Source organism: Mugil cephalus, chromosome 16, assembly GCF_022458985.1.
Source record: "Mugil cephalus isolate CIBA_MC_2020 chromosome 16, CIBA_Mcephalus_1.1, whole genome shotgun sequence".
NCBI lineage: Eukaryota > Metazoa > Chordata > Actinopteri > Mugiliformes > Mugilidae > Mugil > Mugil cephalus.
This window is the reverse complement of record NC_061785.1, coordinates 21,010,118-21,032,965: the sequence shown is the minus strand read 5'-3', so window position 1 is coordinate 21,032,965 and position 22,848 is coordinate 21,010,118. Positions and strand designations below refer to the sequence as shown.

Below are 22,848 nucleotides of genomic sequence, written 5' to 3'. Positions count from 1 at the left end.
TAGCTCTGAATTTTCTGATATTAATTTTAGGGCTGGCAGCAGCATCCTGGCTTTGAGACAACAGTAGTAACACCATCAAAATAACTAAGACACTAGAGATGGTAAATGGAAGCAGTTCCCCTTGTGATTGAATGCACTGTTCATAAATGCCCTACCAGTGTTATCAAGGAAGAACTTGAGGGAGCACTCAATGCTGTTGAAGAGGCCATCTATGATCATGTCGTCGATGTACTCCACATAGGCCTTCCACTCCTCAGAGGAAGGCTCAGCTCTGAACAGCCCCTGGTTGCTCTAAGACATAACAAAGCATGACACTCAGACTGAATCAAGCATCTCCACCACACTTACAAAATGGATATCAAGGTAAATCCTAAACCACTGACTTCAAAATAACCTCTTAGAATGATGAAACTTTAACAACTACGAGGAAAGCACCTTAAGCAGGAAGTGGATCTTTTCTCCTGAGGACCGTATCAGACTGTAAAACTTGTCGAGCCTCTCAGCCCTGTCCTCCAGACTGAGCAGCGCATCTTTTTTGCCCTCCTTCCTGTCAAACAGTGGGTTGGCCCAGGACCTCATGCAGCTCTGGATCTCCTCCACGTTGTCCTTGGTTCTCTGGAGTCGGCTCTCCAGGTCACACACGGAATCTCGCATTTCCTGGATATACTCCCAAACACCTGAAAGAGACGTGTGAGAGGTGAGAGGGGGACGAATAACTGAATGCGTTTCGTAAGTTTGTTTTCTAAAGCGGCACATTGTGCTGTTTGTAAACTGTAAACGGTTTCATTAAAACTGAGTCTCTTTTGCAACCTTCTTTTCCTTTTCATTTCACTGCATAAACTGCACGCTCGTTTATCATTATATCTTTTAACTCAGTAAGTACTATGTGACTCACAATCATTGCCGCACAGAATATTAGCGGTGTAAAATAATGAAAGCATTTCATTAGCTGTAATGAGTCTCTGTTATAACAATGTAACCCATTATATCTAACAAAATTAGGGAGGTTTAAAAAATATGTAGGATTAAATTATTTCATGCCGTTTATATAAAGATGGAGCTAATAGGAAGTCAGTGGAGTGGCCAGAGTTTCATATGCACGCTCTAAGCTGCAGAACAAGAGCCAGGCCCATACAATTTTAATTGAAATCGCTGTGGAGCCACAATAATAGAAAAGGCTGCTATGTTTTTTTAATACTTCTTGGGGTTTTACCCTGTTAATTATGAAAGTCTTCTGACCTTTTCTGGAAATGACCTCAAGGAGAGTAAGCTCAGTAATATGGAATTAAGCAGAGGTCAAACTCTGGGTTTCATTTTCTTTCTTACAAATGAAAACACTGTTGACCAAGACATACATAACACTGTATGTTATTCAGACATTTTGCACAGTATTTTAATAACTTATATACTTATACTATAAGTGGATCTGATATTCAGTTTGCCTGGAACGCCATTAAACCTCTACCTTATAGATGGAGCACATGGAGGCGCTGCAAATACACGTGAACACGATGTTATCAGCCCAGACATGGAATGAATGCTATGTTTTTCTAGATGGGAAATCTCTTAAGATGGTGTTTTTCATAGAAAAATCTCACGCTTGTCAGCTCTGAAGATATAGAAAAAGATGGCCATCCTCTGCCCTTTCACCTAATAAATCTCCAGCAGACAAGAAGCTCGAACGCACGCACACTCACACACTAAAACACAAAGCATATACGTGTGCAGCAACTGTATGTTGTGCAGAGGGACTGTCAGTTTGTCCCCACAGACAGCCGAGTGCATTGGCTTGTACCGTACACAGTCTTTTCATTTCTGCCGCGTTCCTCTGAGAACCCTGGAGTCGAAGAAACTAACAACGTTCCTGGCAGCTCTGCGTCAATCAAAGACTATCAATGATTGAATGCGTGTCCTATTCTTATTTTATGTTTTTTTTTATGTATTTTTCAAAATACAAACCCTCTCTGCTCACAATACGCTCTGCCCTGGACCTGCTGCTCCACTATGACGACGTGAACTCACAGTGTAAATTATAGATCTATGTAGGTGCACAGTTACCTACCAGACGACCTCACTGTGACAACAAGATTCAGGAAAAAACTCTGCGTGCCAACAAATAGTTACACCAGTATAAGTGCAAATGTGTATGAATTGAAGTGTATATTGACCGGACTAAATTTGATTTTGGGACAAAGGTAAACTAACCACCCCAGCTCCCTCTACTGACATTTAGGTGTGGAGTATTATCTTTAAGTTTGTTAAAACCATCTTGTCCCTCACATACTAGCGGTATCAGCTTGATAAAAAAAAAAAAAAAAAACACTTTTTTAAAATAACACTTTCTCCTGACTTCTGTCTTATCTAAAACACAAGACTGTGTTTTGGTAAATAAGCTATTCATGTAAATATATAAGTCTACAAGCAAGATTTTAGAGGAGGATTCCACAGCATTCATCTGAACATATTTTGACAGATTTGGGGTCTGCATTGGAGTTCTAAACTTTAATCTATTTTACTGAATAAGCCTGAATCACTGCAGAAAGTTTCAGTGCCTGACAAAGAGACCGAGCACTATATAGCACTAATACTGAGTTTCTCAGGAGACTATAGGAAAGAATATTAAAACTACTCTACACTACAAAGTTTCCTTTTTCAAAGCTGTAGGACTGCCATATATATATATATAAAGCTACTTTCACATAAAAATGACAGATGAATTCAAGCTCTGGACAAACAAGAGGAAGAACTCTGTGTTTCCCAGTAAATTGTAATTTTTATTCTCTCTTTTATCCTATCTGTGGAAACATTCCTGCTCTAGCAAACAGGTAGAGATGACTTTTATGTCGACAAGCAATGACTGTTTGCCAAAGCAACTTTAGTGAAGGCAGAGAAAATTAAAGAGTATTGCAGAGACATTAGTAGAAAAAGGAGGTATGGAAAACATCCACACTGTGTAATTACTCTCCAAACCAGAAGGGAGCGACAAAGGTTTCACACTGTAGCTTTAAGACAGATTTTTTTGGTGGTGCTACAACACTGTAGATGATATTTTTTCAAATGGCCCATGGTGTATTTAGGACATTAGCCACCAAATACACTAGTTATGAATACAGCGTAGCCTGCACATTTTTGACAAGTTTCTAATGTGAACACAACATTAAGGAAATTGGCCAAACACAATGCTGCTTTATATTAAAGCACAAACAAAATCTACCACCTTGCAAACTTTCAGTAAGTTGCAATTGCTGCTTTCTGTCACAGTGAATCAAAACAAACCCAGCTGTGGCAGGGCAGCAGTTTCCTCTTTAGTAATGAGACAAAGTGAAGCTTATTGTTGTTGCACTATAGCACAGTGTGAATAAAAGAACGTAAACACAGTCCAAAACACACAGCGAATGTTGCAGGGGTGACATCAACAATGAAACTAGTATATCCAGATACTGCCCTCCATCAGGAATGACTTCCAGAACAATCAGTTAAAAAATGTATTTAAAAACAGCATGCATGGGAACTAAATATCCTGAATTAGTTTCTTCTGATTATATCTTAAATACATAGAGGTCTGGGGATTATCCTGTGAGCACTATAAGCAAACTCTATTCGTCTCCAGTGTCTTGTAATGTAATAATAATACTGTATGTGTTATTACCAAGACACACAGCCCTCTCAGCATGGCTAAACATTAACAAAGTATGTGAGTAAAGACATTTTTATGATGTGGAAGTCCGGTTGCCTTGTTTTAGTGTTTTAGTCTGTACCATGTCCTGGATGACTGAGAAAAAAAAAAGAAGCACTGACAGTACAAAATGTGGTACATAAACATGTCCTTCCATAAGTGGAGTTACTTATCAGTTAGTCCAGACCTTGGCTGTTCCAGTTCAGACTCTCCTCTGCCTTTCTGAGCAGAGCGTCGATGTCCCTGAGCTGGCCCTGAACCAGAGGACGTTCCACATCCAGCACAGAGTGCAACACCTGCAGTCAAACAAAAGAGGAGAAAGACAGAAAAGATTACAGAGACAGATGTGATGTGAGTCTCTGCTTTCACCAGAATATCATTTTAATATCACTGCCACTGAAAGGCCACCCAGAATGCCCAGAGCATCACGACAGTGTGTCATCCTCATTAAAAAATCTATTTCGGCATCATTCCACATTGCCATGCCTTAATTGGTCTCTTAGCTACCTGAAGTGGTGGATTGCTGTTTTGTTTTTCTTAAATATAATCATCTAATTGAAGAAGCTGTGACATGTGCGGTTGAGCTGTGAGGGAGCTATCCTCTGTTAGGTAAGACTTAATTACATCACTGTTTGCTAGCATTTAGTTTTATGCTACAATACTGAAACTACTACCTAGCCCCCAGCCTCACATTAAGAACAACAAAATGAAAAGTGGTGGCATCTTGGGTGCACTTTAGGTTCTAATTCTGTCATTCAGTCACTAAAGAGTCTGGCATTCATAAAACACTATCACAAAAATAAGAGGTAACCATACTGCCAGTTCAGAAACAAAAGTGACATTCAGTTAGATTGTTACCACGAGAAGAGGAATAAATATATTTTGAGGGCGTCGATTTTAGGGTTCGATTTTGTTCCTCCTCTGATGGTGTCAGCACGAAATTTACGACGGCCATGGTCTGCTCATTATTTCTGAATCCAACGTGAACCCTTGTTTTCAAAAATCCAAGTTATTCACTTTATCAGTGAGTGGTCATAATGCTCTGGCTCCTCTGTATACTTCCAAACATCAAATAAAAAATATCTGAGCTGCCTATGTTAAGATATCAAAGTAAAAAGATGTGACTACTACTACAGAGAGAACAAAACATCAAGGAAACAGCCATCCCAACACCACACAGAGAATCTCACTCACCTCTACACAACAGCTTTAATAACCAACATTTTGTCTGGATATGGTTTTGTATGTTTTATAGATGTGTGAACGATACATCATGATTGTCAAAATGAAATTCTCAAATATGAAAATTAGCCAACTTGGCTAAAGTTTATTAATGTGCATTGTCTCTGTATATTTTAACTAATAAACAAACAAACAAACAAAGCTAAATGTGCTTACTGCTTTGAGCTCACACAAGCTATAAAGGTTTATAAATTCGATAGGCACAGCACAGAGCTCTCCAGGCACAGTAATTTCTTTGTTTTGCTAATAATTATGCCAAGTTTTAGAATTGCCATCTTCATAAACTGGGGGGTTTGCAGGCAATAAACAGGAAGGGCGCTGGTAGAACGGAGTCTGAGGACGACAACTTCCTAAACCTAAAACTTTTTGCTTTTTCTGCAAAAGGGCGGCGCTGAAAATATGCTGAAGTAGTTATTATCTGCTTCCATTTGTTTTCCACATCTGTGACAACTATCGCTGGGTTACACTGACTCGTACAAATGGGAGTGTGCGTGTACGGACTTTCCTGAGCAGCTTTATGGATGTGTAATGGACACCAGACATAATGAACAGAAGTGTGGCATTGCCTTCAAATAGAGCACATCAACATTTTCCCCGGTAAGATCATAAAATAACAAGGAAAACTCTGTAACACTCAACTGCAATACATTGGCTTTCTGGAAAACACAACCAACACGTCTCAACTCAGGAACATAGAGCTTTTCGAAGACCGCAAACACGACCCCATTACAAGGCGGCATGAGTCACTCATTTTGAACGGAATTATTTAGATGTGATAGCTTTCCACACCAGTATGAAGGCCCACCTGACAGTTTCCAAACCTTTAAAACATAATCAAACCAACCTTGTTGTATCGACCAACAGTGACCTCCAGGTTGGCCACGTACTGCCACAGCTGCCCCCTGGTGGTGTACACCTGCACTGCAGCTTCAGGGATAGCCTCGGTCTGTCTGGCCTCCAAGTACTTGACTTCCCTGAGCACAGACGCCAGCTACAAAGAGGTGGAAAAGAGATTCAGACCAAATTAACCAAATTAGGGTGTGTTCGGTTTGGAGTTAATGATATTACTTCCTAATGTTTAAAGTGGCAATCTTGAATATCACCCTTTGTTTTATTAGGAGACAACTACGGGAATAGGTATTTGAACCTAACTTCGCGGAGAATCATCCACCTACTCACATGCAGTCTAGAAATATAAAAGCCTGTACATACGGTGGATGCAGAGACTTCGATATAATTTCATCAGTGCGCCAAGGGCTCAATCATAGTCTGGTTCTCACATTTGAGAACCAAATGAGACTCAACAGGCTTCTGTTGAACTGCAATTCTTCAAGGTAGACACTTGAACATCTTTTTAACAACATCCATTTGCCCATCCATATTAAATATATGAGCATTAATATTAATAACACGTAGGTAGGTTTGCGACTCCTTAGGGCAGCATGACCGATTATTACATACTTTAGATTAAAAATTGAAATACTGACCGGACTAATTAAAAAGATGAATGTGAGAAATGCAACTTCATTTAAGACTTAATACCCTTTATTCAGCTGCGGTCGAGTGAATGACACTCGCTGGATGATATTTAATAAAACAGATTAATGTGATATATCACCAAACTAATAAATCTTTCAGATCGTGTCCACTGAAGAAAAGAAGTAAAAGATGTGGCACATGCAGCAGCCTGCGTTGGATCAGGGTTTCTAGGATGTGGGCTCAACGTAAAAACCTGCGGGTTGAAGTTGACAGAGATCAGCTGAGTGGCCGGGTCTCTGCTGATTAATGGCAAGCTGAGGTTGTACTGCGAACTCTCGCCCACCGTCTCCGTCCATGTCTTATACAAGCCGGTGGAGTATCTGGAACGGCAAACATAAAGCGCACAATCTGCAATCACAATCAAGCAAAAGTTATTATCGCAGAAAAACCATTTGTACCTTTGCGGCCGGGGTGTAACATTGTTTCGTACGGCCATTAAAATTGCCGAGGTTTTTTTATTTCACGAGGCCATGGGCATGAAAACAGCTCGCATCATGGAAATTAAGATAAGCAAGAAAACAAGCAGCTAAAAGGCGTATGATTGAGCCATTTTCCCAATCCTCTGAGGTTGTAAACACAATGAGAGGCGTGATTCGCTCGTCCGTATCAAGGAGACAATAAGGGCAGAGGGAGAGGAGAGAAGGAGGGTTAGATCCAGGCGTGGGGGGGTATTATGAGGATAAATGCTGATTCATCTGCGAGGAGCTGGGAACAGACAATATGTCAGGGCTCTGTACAGCTATATCAATCTGTAAATAGCCACAATTATGATGAGAACTTCAGCGTGCACTGTGTGCTCCTTATTGGATTTCTGCTGTGAGCTTCATTTCCTGATAGTGGCACCGCAGACGCAGAGGCAATCAAATGCCTCGGTCATGGCCATAAATCACGCTGCATTTTGTCTGCGGGGATAATGAGTGAGGATGCTCGTCCCGCTCCTGACTGGAATATGTATAATAATGGTGGCGTTCATCGGAGGCAGCGGCGATGATTATTACGCCATAACAAGAGCTCTAATTTCTGATGGGAGTAAATTGAGGGCAAGGAACTGGTGTTGTTCATCATCCCATTACTCAGGCTGGGGAACATAAAGTGAAGGAGTGATATTAAGCCTGTGAAGCATAAAGAATGGGCATGTGTCAGGGAGCGTGTAAGTCTATTTTTGTGTGCATGTCTCATGTGTATCTCATTCACATACATCTGAGTACACTGCACACGCACACACACACTCCTCTGCATCTGTGTGTGGACTTAGACTGACTACATTAATTTAATATTCTTTAACCTTTGTGTCTTAGCACTGCATAACTACAACGGTGAAGAGCACGGGAAAGCGACAAGGAATCCGTGGATCACATTTGTTGAAAATATAGTTAATTTGCTTCATAACATGCTAATCTAAAGTGGTACAAAAGAGACAGTGAGACATGCCAAGCACTTGAAACTAGCACACATCAATGCATCATTCTTTGTTATGAATCACATCTCCCGCTATACCTTAACAATATGTGTGTTGTGCCATATGTCTGTGAATACAGGTCTGGAATACTTTCACACACATGTTCAATTACTCTGGCTCATTACATCTCACTTGTTCACTTGTCACACCTGGAGCTGCTGAAATCTCACCCTGTTAACTATACAGTGTTATGGGTCATACAGTCATTTGCCAGTTTGTTGCAAATCAACGCAGCGCAGCAGTCCTGAAATAAATCCTGTCTTCATGAAGATCAGGACGTTCGGCGTTTAAGTTTAAGTTTAAGAAGTGTAAATTCAGCTGGATGTCATTTTGGGAGAAGTTCTGGATGGAAGTTAAACTATTCCACATGAGAGAAGTTTTCTCCTGTTGTGGGGTCGATAATAAGAACGTTTCACTTTAAACCTGATCTGCATTCATTTTAGCAAGGTGCCCCTCATAACTATTAACCATCCTGGAACCTGCAGCAAAGGTAAAACAGGCAAAATGTGAGGTTTTTCTTGTACATTTCTAGAAAAGTAAAGAAACCGTAAACCTCTCTCTGACTGAAATGCAGCCCAGTCTGATTCAGTGCAAACAGCGTTTCCTCGTCGAAGGGATGCTTTATCTTGAGAGGTTCTGATGTTGGATTTTCTATATAAGGCCATTTCTCACTTGGCATCAGTGAGCGGCGACAGAGCATATGGGATTATGGGAGTCCTGTGAAATAATCTGCAGAGCAGCGCCACAGTAATGAGAACATAAATCATGCTCAGAGTTGCATGTCTACATGCTATTCCACAAGGGGATGCTTCATAAAAGTTATACACTCAACTAACAAAATCACAAACGCTCTGTTTAAAACCAGCATTGGTGTAAAACCACAGGGAAAAAATGTGTCAAAGATGCAGGTAACGTCTGATTAATACTGGGGGGTTTATTTTTACAGTCCTATAAAGCGATGTCCTATTCTGTTACCGTCTCTTCTGTTAAGTTTTCCTTTCTGTTCTTTTATTCAGTAGTACATACATTTACTCTGATGACATATGGTGCAACACACTAAGATAAGATCATCTCACACCTGTCTAGCAGTTGCATCATCTCCTCATACTTCTCGATGACCCTGGCTCCTTCTGCAGACTCCAGGCACCTGCGGAAAGATGAGATTTTACAGCCCATGCAAAGGTTATTCAATATCCTTCCACCGGCTCATATTCCAAAGCCTCATATTTACGAGGCCCTTAGAAGAGCTCACAGTCATTAATTCACGTGAAATGCATGACTACGTGAAATTACATTTTTCATTCTGCTTTGGTGGAGGCGGGAGAGGAGAGGAGAGGAGAGGAGAGGAGAGGAGAGGAGAGGAGAGGAGAGGAGAGGAGAGGAGAGGAGAGGAGAGGAGAGGAGAGGAGAGGAGAGGAGAGGAGAGGACACTCAGGTAGGAGAGGAGAGGAGAGGAGAGGAGAGGAGAGGAGAGGACACTCACGGGTAGGAGAGGAGAGGAGAGGAGAGGAGAGGAGAGGAGAGGAGAGGAGAGGAGAGGAGAGGAGAGGAGAGGAGAGGAGAGGACAAGAGGGTAGGAGAGGAGAGGAGAGGAGAGGAGAGAGGAGAGGAGGAGAGGAGAGGAGAGGAGAGGAGAGGAGAGGGAGAGGCACTCACGGGTAGGAGAGGAGAGGAGAGGAGAGGAGGAGAGGAGGAGAGGAGAGGAGAGGAGAGGAGAGGAGAGGAGAAGAGAGGAGAGCAGGACCCGGGGCTGTGGAGAGGAGAGGAGAGGAGAGGAGAGCAGAGGAGAGGAGAGGGAGAGGAGAGGAGAGGAGAGGAGAGGAGAGGAGAGGGCACTCACGGGTAGGAGAGGTGTGAAGGAGAAGGAGACGCGGAGGCGGGAGTGCGAGATCAGCCCCCTACGGCTGGAGAGGAGAGGAGAGGAGAGGAGAGGAGAGGAGAGGAGAGGAGAGGAGAGGAGAGGAGAGGAGAGGACACTCACGGGTAGGAGAGGAGAGGAGAGGAGAGGAGAGGAGAGCAGAGGAGAGGAGAGGAGAGGAGAGGACACTCACGGGTAGGAGAGGAGAGGAGAGGAGAGGAGAGGAGAGGAGAGGAGAGCAGAGGAGAGGAGAGGAGAGGAGAGGAGAGGAGAGGAGAGGAGAGGAGAGGAGAGGAGAGGAGAGCAGAGGAGAGGAGAGGAGAGGAGAGGAGAGGAGAGCAGAGGAGAGCAGAGGAGAGCAGAGGAGAGGAGAGGAGAGGAGAGGAGAGGAGAGGAGAGGTGACTCACGGGTAGGAGAGGTGTCTGAATTTGGAGAAGGGCGCCTGGACGCGCTGCTGTAGCTCCTGAGCCCATCTCAGCCCCCCTGCTACTGCTGGCATATTCTTATTGACCGGAGCTGAGCCTGAGGAGGTCAAATGTCATTACACAGAATTGCACACATGCACAGTGATGAGCAAAGTTTGGGCACCGCTAGAGAAATGACACCTTTTGTTAATTATTGAATTAAATAAATACAACCACTGCAGCAAACACGTAACATTTCTCCTGAAGTCAGTGCGTAGCTCCTTTGTAACAAAAATAATTATATTATAACCACCCCCCACAGTTTGTGCATCAATGCTGCAGCTTCCTGTGGAGGTTTTTGCTTTTTTTCCTTGCTCTTCTACTTCTTGACTCCTTCTGGACTTTTGAAGTCCAGCATCCGAAATGTCATTAAGAAATAACATTTAAATGACTGTTCGCTAAAGGGCTTCTATTTGTTTCTTTTAATTCTTCCTCCAGACTCACGTGTGTTTTCTTTTGATTAATACTGCACTCTGCTCTACCTCCACCAGTTACATGGAAATCATGGATTATGCACTGCATTTTTTAATTTATTTTTTTTTTTAACTCTCATGGTCTCACTGGACCACTTTACACAGCGGTTGGCATGGCAACTGGTGGTCAACATTACATGGTGGTCTCTATAGCTTCACATAACTAACTAAAACGAAACGGATCCAAAAGATTCACACTTCAACATGCATCGAAGTTATATTAACTACAGAAATGACAAAATCCATCTTTGTATTAAGCGTTTTAGTTTTGCCCAGGTCCCATCCACTAAAATGGAGGTGGAACTTATGACCTATACTGCAGAAAGTCACCAGGGGGAGCTCTACTTGCTTTGGTTTCACTTTAGGGCAGACATCAGCAACCTTTGTGAGTGCCAGTTTGGAATTTTTTTCTCAATGAGTGTGCCATCATCAACAATAACGTAAAGGTAAATTATGACACAAAATATAAAAACATTGCATTGGGAAGAGAGACCAAACCTGAGACCACAGCGTAACTGTAGCCTACATTATCATGACAAAACAGCATGTGTGTGCATGTTATATTTATATTATTATTATTATATTATTTTATTAATTTATTTACTTAGAAAAATGTGCCTGACAGAGAAATCAATCGCCATGTTTTTGCCATGTTTTGTCTTTTTGCGATGCTTTTATTTAGTTTTGACTGTGGCGTCCGTTGGTGTATTCAAGAGAGCAACTGTTAGCGATGTCCTAGGCATGAGTTTCCCCTTGAACTTCAGGGAGGCTGGAGCAAAAGTGAAATAGCGGAGAAGGAGGTCCAGTCCTGCGGTACCATCTGTCCTCGTGGGGAACGTGAGCTCTTTGGCAGGAAGATGGATAAACTGTGTGTGTTTGTTGGGACCAGAGTGTACCGTCAGCAGTGTTTGGTATTTGCTGGAGACCTTTATACATGCAGACTTCACAGACCACAGCGCGTCTGTGTGCGGCTTTAAGACTCGACAGATGGAGACATGCTCCTGGGTGTTGGAGTTTACATCCCTCGCTCAGCGGATCTCTGGGAATGTGGGCGGGACCACGGCAACAGTGCTGTGGGGACTGTGGGCGGGAGCTGTCACTCAAACCCAAGAAATCAGGCCAAGCGATGGTCGTCCTCACACTGAGAGGTGGAAGTGTGCCAGTGTTTATACCACAGTGTGGCACATGTGCCAAAGGTTGCAGACCCCTGCTTTAGAGGAACTGTTCCACCGTCCACCTTTATACCGTCTATGTTTCTAACCTTCATAGAGAATGAATTCCAGTGACATAATGGCTTTGTGACAGTGAGCCAATCCTATGTATATTTTTATTTATTTGTTCTTCTCTCAATTAATTACGTATTCATTATTTCGACTCGTAGTTTTTCATTCCGGCATTTATACGTGATTTTGAAAATTAGTGTTGCTAATGTCATAGTATCTGTGAACTGCTTCCGTCCAGTAACTCAGTGGTACAGTAACATTACTGAAGAGGAAAGCTATGTTTGTGTAATTACAGTTGTGAACACTGCATTTAGTATATTATGAACAATTCAATAACAATACTGTGAACAAAACAGCTGTCACTTTATAATAAGCAGATTCATTTGCTGGATATTCACTGGTTCTCAGACTCTGGTGGGAAAACAGGCAACCACAGTTGACTAAAGACTAAAGGTTCTAGGTACTCTGTGTGTAACAAGCTAGAATTAGCAACTTAGTGTAATATAAGTAAAATGTATACCCACCCACCCAATCCTAAAAAAGCAGCAAATATTGCAAATATCTCACTCTTTTTAGTTCATTTTAATTGCTATAGCAACTTTCCCAGTGTCCTTCAGGCCATCTAATCACACAGTTCACTGATCTAAAACTTTTTCCTCATGTAATTAGAGGACATTTTTCAAGGGGAAATGAGTAGAAAGAGATTCATCAAATGTCCCTATCTCACTCAGACTTAAAGGTGTGGTTCACCTAAACTACTTGTCATGTGTGAACATATTCACTCTATGCTGTCGACCAACAAGAGACAGAATAATAAGAAATGTCTGTGAGACGTATGAATCACTGTGACAAAGGTGAAAGGGATTCGATTTGTGGCTGTAAAAAGGTCATTCAAAACACTTTAATAGCATTGTGCCTTACTGTACCTCCTTACTCTGGAAATACTTTCATACATGAGATTTCAGACACGTACTACAAAAAGTGCCTCCTATCACCATCATGGCACATGTTATGGCTTAAAATCCATACCTACAAAATGGGCAGATATTACTTTGCTGCCCTGTGGGAATTTTTTGAGGGTACTTTGGAGTATGTAGCATGAAATATTCAAAATACAATACAAGGCAGATTTTAGACTTGACTCAGTACTTGAATGGAAACACTGGGCCCCATCTCTAATTTAGTGTTGGGAATTTTGATAAAAGCTCATCATGTCTTTATTTATAGGTAAATCCAAGTAACAGGGGAATCAGCAAAGAATATTTACCACACCATTTTTAAAAAGAAATAAACCCCATTTGAATGGGTTGTGGACTGGGCATGTGGTGTGTACTACGTTGTAGGCATTGTCATGAATCTTACCCAGCTCCTCTGCAGCTTGAATGTGTTTGTTGTAGAGAACTTTACAGCTGTCCAGCTCTTTGTCAAACATGGACAAGAGGAAAGGGTATCTGTCCAGAGCATCTGTAGCCACTAACGGCCGCTCCAGCAGACTGCCAAACATATCCAGAACCTGCAGGCATCAGATAAATGGAAAGGGCTTTACACTGTGTGCATCTGTGTATTTGTGTGAGTGTGTGTGAAAAAGAGAATTTAAGTTCCCAGACCTTGAAGGCGTGCTCCAGTCCGGAGGCGTCATCAAAGGCCTGACAGAAGACGGCTCCTAATCGTCGGTCTGTGTCATCCACCTTCAGTTTGAACTGCCTCACATCTTCTTCAAACTCCTGCAGGGAAGACACCTCAGCTATACCGACGGCCAAAACACTGCACAGCAGTACGAGCTAGGGCGAAGCCAGCACAGCATATTCCCTTTCACATTTCACTGACTCAAAGCCATTCAGCAGGGAGCACTGACTGTTTCTTACAAGCAAAGTAAATTGCTTTTCTTGCTATAAATCAGGAACATCATTGTTAAGCAGCTAGACGGCACAGAAAAAAAAATTTGTGTCTGTTTTGGCAGAAAAACTATTTACTTCTCCAAAGCTGGAGTGACCAGGCTCTTGTGGCAGTCGCCAGACTGAGAAGCTTTCAGAAAAAAACTGCACTGAGCTTGTAGCCTCTATTTCATAAAACTACTGTGAAAATGAAGTGACCTTAAAGTTGCTCAGCAAAATGACAGCCTATTTTCTCAGCAGGCAAGTGAACAGAACCCCCATGCACCCTGTAATCAGAACGATCCGTACCATGTTCTTGGTGTCTAAGCAATCGTGGGGCTTCTCTGTGAAGGATTTGTAAGTGTCCACAAACTCTTGGTAAAGCAGCTGGATCTGCTGGCTGAGGGTTCGGCCTCGGATGCCTCCAATTTCTAATTTCTCAAGCTTCAACAGGTCCACAGCTGTAGACAGGATGTCCTGTAGGAACAAAGGAATTTGAGACAAGGGTCAATCAAGCTAAACTGTAGCATAAGTGAAAGAAATGTCTGATGTCTGTTCCAGTCATCATATCAAGAATGTACGACTGCAAGGACATGGCACCTTTTCATTGATGAAAAATGATTCCATGCTTACCTTAATGCTTTTTACTCTGTTACTAAATCGATCAAGCCCAGAGAAAACCAAAAGTGGGGAGAAATCCCATGGCTTGACCGAGTTCCCGTTCTTCTGGTACTGTCTCAGATTGGTCCTACGGTCCTCGTAGGTGCTCCTGAAGAGCTGCAGGACGTCCAGGCTGGTCTGCACCTTGAGGAGACTCTCTGAAACTTCTCCCCTCAAGAGTTCCTCTGGGACTAGATACACCCGAGCCTGGTGTTAGAAGGCAGCAACAAGTCAGTGTGATATAAAAATACACATGTGCAGCTGATTAGATTCAGGTTTAACTAATATTCTCCATCTAGCTGAATCAGTGCAACGAGAGAGAGATACTTCTCATAGATTGGGGCAATCACTTGCATCTGCTACATGGTTCATCCACTGATAGGGATGTAGACATTTAGCTTTAGTCACAACTCTGTTTGATTTCATTATTGAACACATTTAAATGTTAAATTTAGTCAACTGCAGAAGACTTAGTCTTCTCTGCAAATAAATCAAGAAAAGTGACTTTCATGCAATTCACATGGCACCAATTCACTTATGTAACAGTTTGAAGAAAAAAAACAAGGATACATCTCATAATTTGTTCATTTTATAGTATGCCTACACTATCAATAAAGTCCCAGGAGAAAATATGGACTAATAATGCCCATATTAGAAGCTGACACAAAGCAAACTTGGCAGAATGTTATTCCAGATAGGAACACTGGTTGGTCTCCAGGCTCTGAGCCAAATAACTCAAACTGCTAGAGGGCCATGTGCACTGTGGGTACTCAGATGACATAAGACACATTCCCAGTCTAATAGAGAGAAAGAAACTTTGGGGAGGATTGTGAATGAGGGGCCCACAGCTAAGTTTGGCCCCATGCCTCACATGTTAACCCAGCTCTGGGAAAGGGATTCTGCTACACTTTACAATTTTTGTCAGCAAAACAGAAGCTTGCTTCCAATACAAACACAAAGGACCTGGACAACAGGAAATTTGATAGCATGAAAAGTGAAAGCCTTTATGGCTGAGCAGACAGAGAAAAGAATTCCACCCACAGACAGGAAAACTTCCAAGAAGAATCCAAGAAGAAAACCACTGTGCCACCCACCTTGCAGGATGACTACTTATAACAAAGACTCCTAAACAAATGGGAGAGACAAAGAGAAGAAGCAGAAGTTGACCTGCTGGATGAGGAGGTTACAGGTCTCCTGCAGCAGGACGATGATGCGTGCTGGGTTGTTGTAGTATCTGGAGTTGGCCCACACCAGGCACACTGTGTGCATCAAAGGGCCGATTTGAACCTTGACATCAGGAAACTCCACGTTCTCCATGTCCTCAAAGAGACGCTGTAGAGGCCTCAGGTATGTGCAGATGTCCTTTGCCTCTTCCAGAGCTGGTATGTAAAGATGTTAATTCAACCAAAAAGTACCAAATATGAAAAAGAAGATGATGACCAATCAGCACACGTGCTTCAGCCCTTCTAAAAAAGGCTGCATTTCAGAATGCAAGTTGTTTTACGACTTGTCATATGTACAAATTACCTGCGAGGACGTCCTCTTGCATGTTGGTAAAAGCAGGGGAGTAGCTACTCTCAACAGCCTCCAGCAACATTGCCATCTTACTAACTTTAGAGGATTTTAACTGAGAGTGGACGCACTCCAAATCTGCACATCTTGAAAGGGGAAAAAAAAAGATTTATTTATTTATTTGTCATATTTGTAGAAGACTTTACAAAAAGGTTCCGTTTTTGTATAAGTTGTAACAGTTTTAAAGTTACCACTTAGTCTCAAAATAATGTTTTACTAAATCTGGTTGCACCATTAAAACTTAAAATATTAATGACATGTAAATATGTCATTAAAATCTCTTGCAGCACTGTTCATTCTACTCTGCAGACAAGGAGTAAGAAAAAGCTGAAAAATAATTAATAAAATACATTTGTAAATGTTCAATAGTTTTATTTTTATATATCACTTGTACTATTATTAAGGTTACAAGGCATAGATTCAAAACATTTAAATTAAATTAATTGTTAATTAATTATTTAATTGTATGAGTGCAGTTTACAATGAAAAACTGGCCATGTAGATAAAAGAAACTCTGAAGAATTCTGAAATAACAGTTTACAATCTCAACTGCAACTCTATCATATCTGATGCAATAGAAACGATATATTTATTTTAATTTTAACCTCTTCACTGAATGTTCTAAGCTCTGCAAAAAAAGTCTTAAAACCCAATACATTCTGGACTTAGAAAACCAACGTCCAGAATGGAAAGGGTTCATTTAGTAATCTAAATCTTCATTTAATTTGTTTTTCGGTTAGAGTAAAATGAATAAATAAATAAACAGGTGGGGGACAAACAAGTTTTTGTCTTGTCTGTTCAGTGGTAAAAGATATAATTGTACTACAAATGCAGACGTTTTAAAAAAAATAAATAAAGAGAGCAAATTACATTTTTCACTTGATAGAACAGAATTTAATAATTAGTACCACCAGCGAAAACTCATGAAACAACTCAACTTTTAGATCCTGTAGGGACGTGCTGTTTTCCCACAATAATGACACTGAAAGAATTGTGTCTCCGAAGCTGCCAGTGGCTACTTTGTGATTGTAACGCCGTGAGGTGCTGACCTGTTCTTCCAGAAGAGCAGCTCAGTGTGCGGTGTGGGGTTTCTGCCTTCCAGAAGAGCCTCAGAGGAATCTTTCTTGAGGATGGCACGGATCTGATGGCTCCACTCAATCACTGCAGACTCCAAGGAGTGAACAATGCTCTTATCCACTGTTTCCCCCCTGTGATGTTTCACATGTAAACTTTTAGAATGTAAAGTAGGACAAATGATGCATTGACATGATTCCTTATGTAACAGCGGTCTGTTAACCTTTTGTCAATCTCCAGGGTGGCTTGCTCCATTCTCTCGGAGCCTGCAGGAAGAGGCAGCAGCGTCTTGCCTTGGACTTGGCCAGACACCACAAACACACTGGTCTTGAGGGAGTGTATGTGGCGTCTGATGTCTTGGGACACGACCTGTGGCCATTGCGTCTGGTTCCTACTGTTGGAGAGCAGCGGTGATACAACCTGGAGGAGTGTAAGGAAATGATCTTTGTTCAGCATTGACAAATGTTTGCTTTGGAGTAAACTTTTGATGTTTAAAGCGGTGGAAGAAACTTTCAGATGTCTTGTGTGAGTAAAAGAATTACTAGTATTATTAACATGGACCAAGACCAAGAGTAAAATGATTGCCCAAGTAATCACTATTTCTTTTATTAGATATTACTATAATTATATTTTTTTATTATGTTATTGTTTTAGGTACTCATTATATTTACTGAATAGTTTTAATTCAAACATGCGAACAGGCACCCTGAAATGTTAATAATATCTCAACCCATAGTACATCCGTTTATATTACCATTGAGTGACCATACAATAATGAAATAAAAACATCCCTTTCATCCATTAGCAATTAATTGGAAAACTATTTTAATCATTCAGCCATTTGTTTTATCTGTTTTTACTGTTGCCATCCATTACTAATTTGAGCTATTTCAATTATTAGTTCATTATTATTAATTTTACAAGCTACTTCTGACATTAGCCATTACTGGCAGACAACACTTTGAATAATTTATCTGTTAAGGGCAATTTTAAACATCTGGTCATTGCTTTCTTGCTTTTAGTTCATTTATTCATTGCCACTGTATGGCAGTGTAACTAACAATTTTAACTATTAAACTATTGCCTTTAGCCATGCTTTTAGCTTTCAACCGATAGCCATTTTCGTGCTAATAATTTCAACTATTTCAGAATTTCTTTCAGCTCTTTAGCCAATAGTCACTGTAACATTGTATGACACGTCCAAGCATTAGCCATGTAGCTAATAAATTTAACTATTTAACTAATGTCTTTAAACATACTTTTAGCTCTTTCAATCAATTTCATGGCAATTTTCGTGGCTAGCAATTTCAGACTTGTTTAACCAATAGCCATTAACAGTTACCATTGGCTAACACTTTCAACCATTAGCCATGTGGCCAACAATTTCAGCTATTTTAGAATGTTTTAGCCAATAGCCATTACCATTGGCTAACACTTACATTATTATATCATTAGCCATGAAGCTAACAATTTCAGTATTAACTATTGCGTTTAGCTCATTCAACGATTAACCATTACACATTGCAATTTCAACCATTAGCCACGTAGCTAACAATTTCAACTACTTGCTCATTACTTTTAGCTCTCGCAAACAATACCCATTACTTCAGGCAAGCAGTTCAACCAATTGGCAATTAGTTTTACACTAATTTTAGCAAACATTTGTTGATTAACCTTAATTCACATTTGTATTGACTCTCCGTTTTTGTTTTTCTTCATCTTGGAGCGACTGCAACAGTGAAGTTCGACATTTGAGCACCTGTACATTATTACTGGACCAAATGGACGTGTGTTAATTGTGTTATTGGCAGAGTTCGTCATTTATCTCATTTTAAACCTTCACACTCACAGAGTCAGTGCTCCATGCACCTAACAATAATTAACACATTCCGCTCTGCTGTTGCTCACCTCCTCAACTAGAGCAGAAAACTGGTCCAGTGGAGCGTACGACAAGTCCCCGAAGAGCAGGCTCTCTCGCATGGTTTCTGGACTCAGCGCTGCCGTGCTCCGTTTCATGAAGTACACCGCCTTGCTCTTGGAGCTGCCAGCGAAGGAGGCGGAGGGCTGCAGCAGCCCGGCCGCGGTCACTGCCACCACCAGAGTCCTCCGCTCGGCTTTGTCCAGGAACTCCTGCAGCACCTGCCTGTTGTCCTCGCTGGACACGCATTTCTGCCACTTGTCCTGTTTCAGTTTAAGAGTCCTCAGCACGTAGTCCGCTATGAAGTCGAGTCGCTTGTCCTCGGCGGCAGGTGGCTCCTCCATGTCCTCTCTGTCCCGGGTCGGTCCCCGTGAGTGTGTGAAGTGATTGTGTCTCGGCCTCCATAGTAACGCGGCAGTGTTTGCATTAATCAGGCCGTTGCTCCGGGGAGCGACCCGGGGCTGACCCAGGACCAGCGCATCCCGACTCACACCTATTGTTCCCCACCAGACTTCTGTTTGACTTCCAGGGAGAAGTTATTGTTAAAGTGTGGCCATGACAAACAATACAATTAAGGTGCTGAGGGACCATTATGTTCAAACTAATGAAAGGTGTCATTGAAATTCAAAAGCCCTGCCACTCAGTTAAGAGTCTTGTGCAACTTTGCAGAGTATGTGCAACTTTAAATACAATACTGTATGTGACTCTCTCATGTACACCGACCAGCCATAACATTATCCTGATATTATGTAGGTCTCCCTTGTGCCTCCAAAACAGTTGTGGCCCACCAGAGAACGGACTCTTTGGGAGGTTCTGTGGATCAGATACTTGAGGGATCTAGTGAATCTGGAGACCAGGTCAACACCTTGTGCTGTTCTTTGTGTGTTTTTTTTTTGTTTGTTTGTTGTTTTTTGTTTGTTTTTTTGTTTTTCCTAAACCATTTTTGTGCATGTGTCTGTGTCAGGCTGCATCCCGCTGGGGATGGCTGCTGCCATCAAGGAGTGTCATTGCTATGGGGACGGGGGGCCTGGTCTGGTTTAGATGCATGTTACATGCCTAAATAACATCCACACGAATGACAGGTCCGAATGTTTCCCAGCAGAACAATAAATTGTCACAAGATGGTGAAAGATATTTACTTCTCCTGTCAGTGGTCATAATGTTGTGGCTGGTCTGTTCATTATTTCTTGAATAAGGTAAGCCCCCTTGTGCTTATCCAGATGTGTTGGGGATAATAATAAAACAATAATAAACAATAATTGCATTTTTTCACAAAAAATAAATGAATACATAATAACTGATGAAAAAAAAATGTTTAAACCAATTATTCTGCTTCTCCTCCAGTAATATGTTTATTTACCTGCGCATACACATTATGTTCTGGTGTTTTGAAACATCCTGATTAAGTTAGAATTACCTGATCCTGGTTTCAAGAAGAAGCATGGATATGCTGCCAGTGCTGCAACAGACAACAGAGTATTATAGCATCTTCACGCTGTATACAGGTTTCTGATCATTCATTGTTGGTGCAAAATGTAGTGGCTGAGACATCTGAGAAATTAAGACATGAATGCACAGAAATTATCAGAAACCTGGATATTCATCCAGCAATAATTAGACACTATGTTTTTACAGACTCTGCAGAAACCCCCAGAGCTAGAAGTAAGGTGACGGTAGCAAGGAAAAAAATAATCTTTTAATGGGAAGAAACCTTGAGCAGAACTCATCATATGGAGGGACCCATCTGCTCAGGGAAAAAAAAGAATGGAGGTGGGACAGAAGAGCACGAAGGGGAGAATCAGAAGCAAGCAGATACAATGAAATAAACATTATCACAAGGAACAAACAGCAACTATTTCTTTGAAGGGTATTTCTGTCATTACACAGGCCAACTCACAGCTTGTTATTGGTATTTGATAGGCCCCAGGTGGTAGATTTATTATTGCACTGATGGCAGCTGCATAAGCAAATATTTTCAACGTGCATGGAGTTTGAAAGAGGTCGTTTTAAACTTCAACGCACACTTTGGGCTTAAAAATCCACATTTGAACGCTGATGTTGGTGGTTAATGGGCTTATTACAAAATGAATTGTGTGAAATGAAAGAAAGGTAGAGATGAGAAGAGAGGATGGGAAAAAAAGAATCAGAAGCAAAGACATACAATAACACAAACCTTAACTCAATACGTATAGGTGAGACAGGATGCATGTAAGATAGTGGAAAATATTATTTTTAGAGCAGCTAAGTGGATATTACTGTGGGAGTTCAAACACTGCCTCCTGAACACTAGTGATGTTCGATACCACCGACTTCCTTTCCGATACGATACCAAGTAAAATTCAGGCTGGTATCAGCGATACTGATCCGATACCGATACTTTGTGTAAATCCAACCTTATGTGTCTGGTAAACTTAAAAATAAATAAATAAATAAAATTAGCGTATTTTAGATCATAGTTTCATAAAGAATACAAGACATCAGAGTCATTTATTAATTTATTTTTCTTAAACTTGGAAGTATATTGAGGTAGTGGCCTCATTTACTATATAGCCGGGCTAATACAACAACAGTAAAAAACAAACACAGGACACAATCATAGAAAATGTGAAAATGGGGTTTCAAACACTAAACAAAGAAATAAGTAAAATAACAATAACTATAATAACAATAACCATTAAAAATAAGTATTGTTCAACTATTAAGAACTACTATAAAATGAAAGCCTGCATCTTAAATGCCTCATATTCTGTGTTGTGGTTTAACCTTTTCACAAGGTTTGTCGGTTGCCACAACTCAGTAACTTAGTTACTTTCCACTGTGTTCCTACATTATCTCGAATGACTGAAGTATCGAAAATATCGATATTTTGATTTGAGAATCGATTTTAGAGCATGAAGGCCTTGTATCCGAAGTATCGATGTTTCAGTATCGATCCACACATCACCGCTGCACTCATAATAACTGAAAAGCGGGACAATTGTCTACACGCAAATAGTGAGCACACCTTCACTGAAAGCTTACATGTGCAGTGTACAAGAAGATATAATACACTGCTGGACACAAGATGTCTTTTAAATCACTGAGTCTGTTGTTAAATTATGTGCACTGGAGGATTTGTGTCCATGTCACATTTGTACATTACGTCCAGGTCGATGACTGTCTTCTACATAATTGGTTTTGTCATAAATCTAGCCAGTACACACACATGTACAGTACACTGTGTCAAACCTGTGTGTCGACGTCATTCTGCGCAGTGAAGCAGAAACATCCACGTGACGCAACAATAATCAAAATGTATCACGTACAACCATTATTTGGTCCCTAAAAATGTTTTCTGTTCAAGACATTCCTCTTACATACTTTTTTTATATCTACTCGATGTTATTTTTGCCATTTTTACTGTTGAAAACTCATAGCGACTGTTACAGTTTTCTGTACTGATACAAATGGAGATTCCTGATACAAATGCATCCTATCTTCCCCGCTGATCAGCTCTGGTGCTTTCAGAACAGACGTCTTTGAAAAGCAGATCTTCATCTGCAGAGCTGACACAGCTGCGCGGTTTGGATGACGACCAATCAGCGGTGGACTCAGATAAAGATGACCCAGACTATCACCAAGGAGCCAGTCGCACCGCAAACGCGGCTGATCCCAACAACAGTTAACGCAATTCACTGAACCCAGCAACTGCAGACACACGGACAAGGTCAGATGAAAAGGATGTCAGATCTGCAGTGGTTCTTGGTGCATTGTTGTGTAGAATAAAAAAAAAAAATAAAAAAATTTTAAATGAATAACCGAGTGAGTGATGCTAG

At 41.1% G+C, this 22,848-nt stretch overlaps 1 protein-coding gene across 1 annotated transcript in view; it reads right to left on the bottom strand.

Moving 5' to 3' along the window:
• dnah9 (dynein, axonemal, heavy chain 9) overlaps positions 1–22,848 on the bottom strand; it is a 153,996-nt gene that overhangs the window by 124,669 nt on the left and 6,479 nt on the right. Inside the window, exons 3-19 of the mRNA XM_047610044.1 lie at positions 20,451–20,492; positions 19,024–19,555; positions 17,339–17,535; positions 17,091–17,249; positions 15,997–16,127; positions 15,637–15,848; positions 14,443–14,676; positions 14,119–14,286; positions 13,543–13,659; positions 13,298–13,448; positions 10,183–10,297; positions 8,995–9,063; positions 6,651–6,777; positions 5,763–5,909; positions 3,864–3,972; positions 436–677; positions 156–291 (exon numbers count right to left, since the gene is read on the bottom strand). Coding sequence (XP_047466000.1) covers positions 156–291; positions 436–677; positions 3,864–3,972; positions 5,763–5,909; positions 6,651–6,777; positions 8,995–9,063; positions 10,183–10,297; positions 13,298–13,448; positions 13,543–13,659; positions 14,119–14,286; positions 14,443–14,676; positions 15,637–15,848; positions 15,997–16,127; positions 17,091–17,249; positions 17,339–17,535; positions 19,024–19,555; positions 20,451–20,492 — 2,888 coding nt within the window. The remainder of the gene's footprint in view (positions 1–155; positions 292–435; positions 678–3,863; positions 3,973–5,762; positions 5,910–6,650; positions 6,778–8,994; positions 9,064–10,182; positions 10,298–13,297; positions 13,449–13,542; positions 13,660–14,118; positions 14,287–14,442; positions 14,677–15,636; positions 15,849–15,996; positions 16,128–17,090; positions 17,250–17,338; positions 17,536–19,023; positions 19,556–20,450; positions 20,493–22,848) is intronic.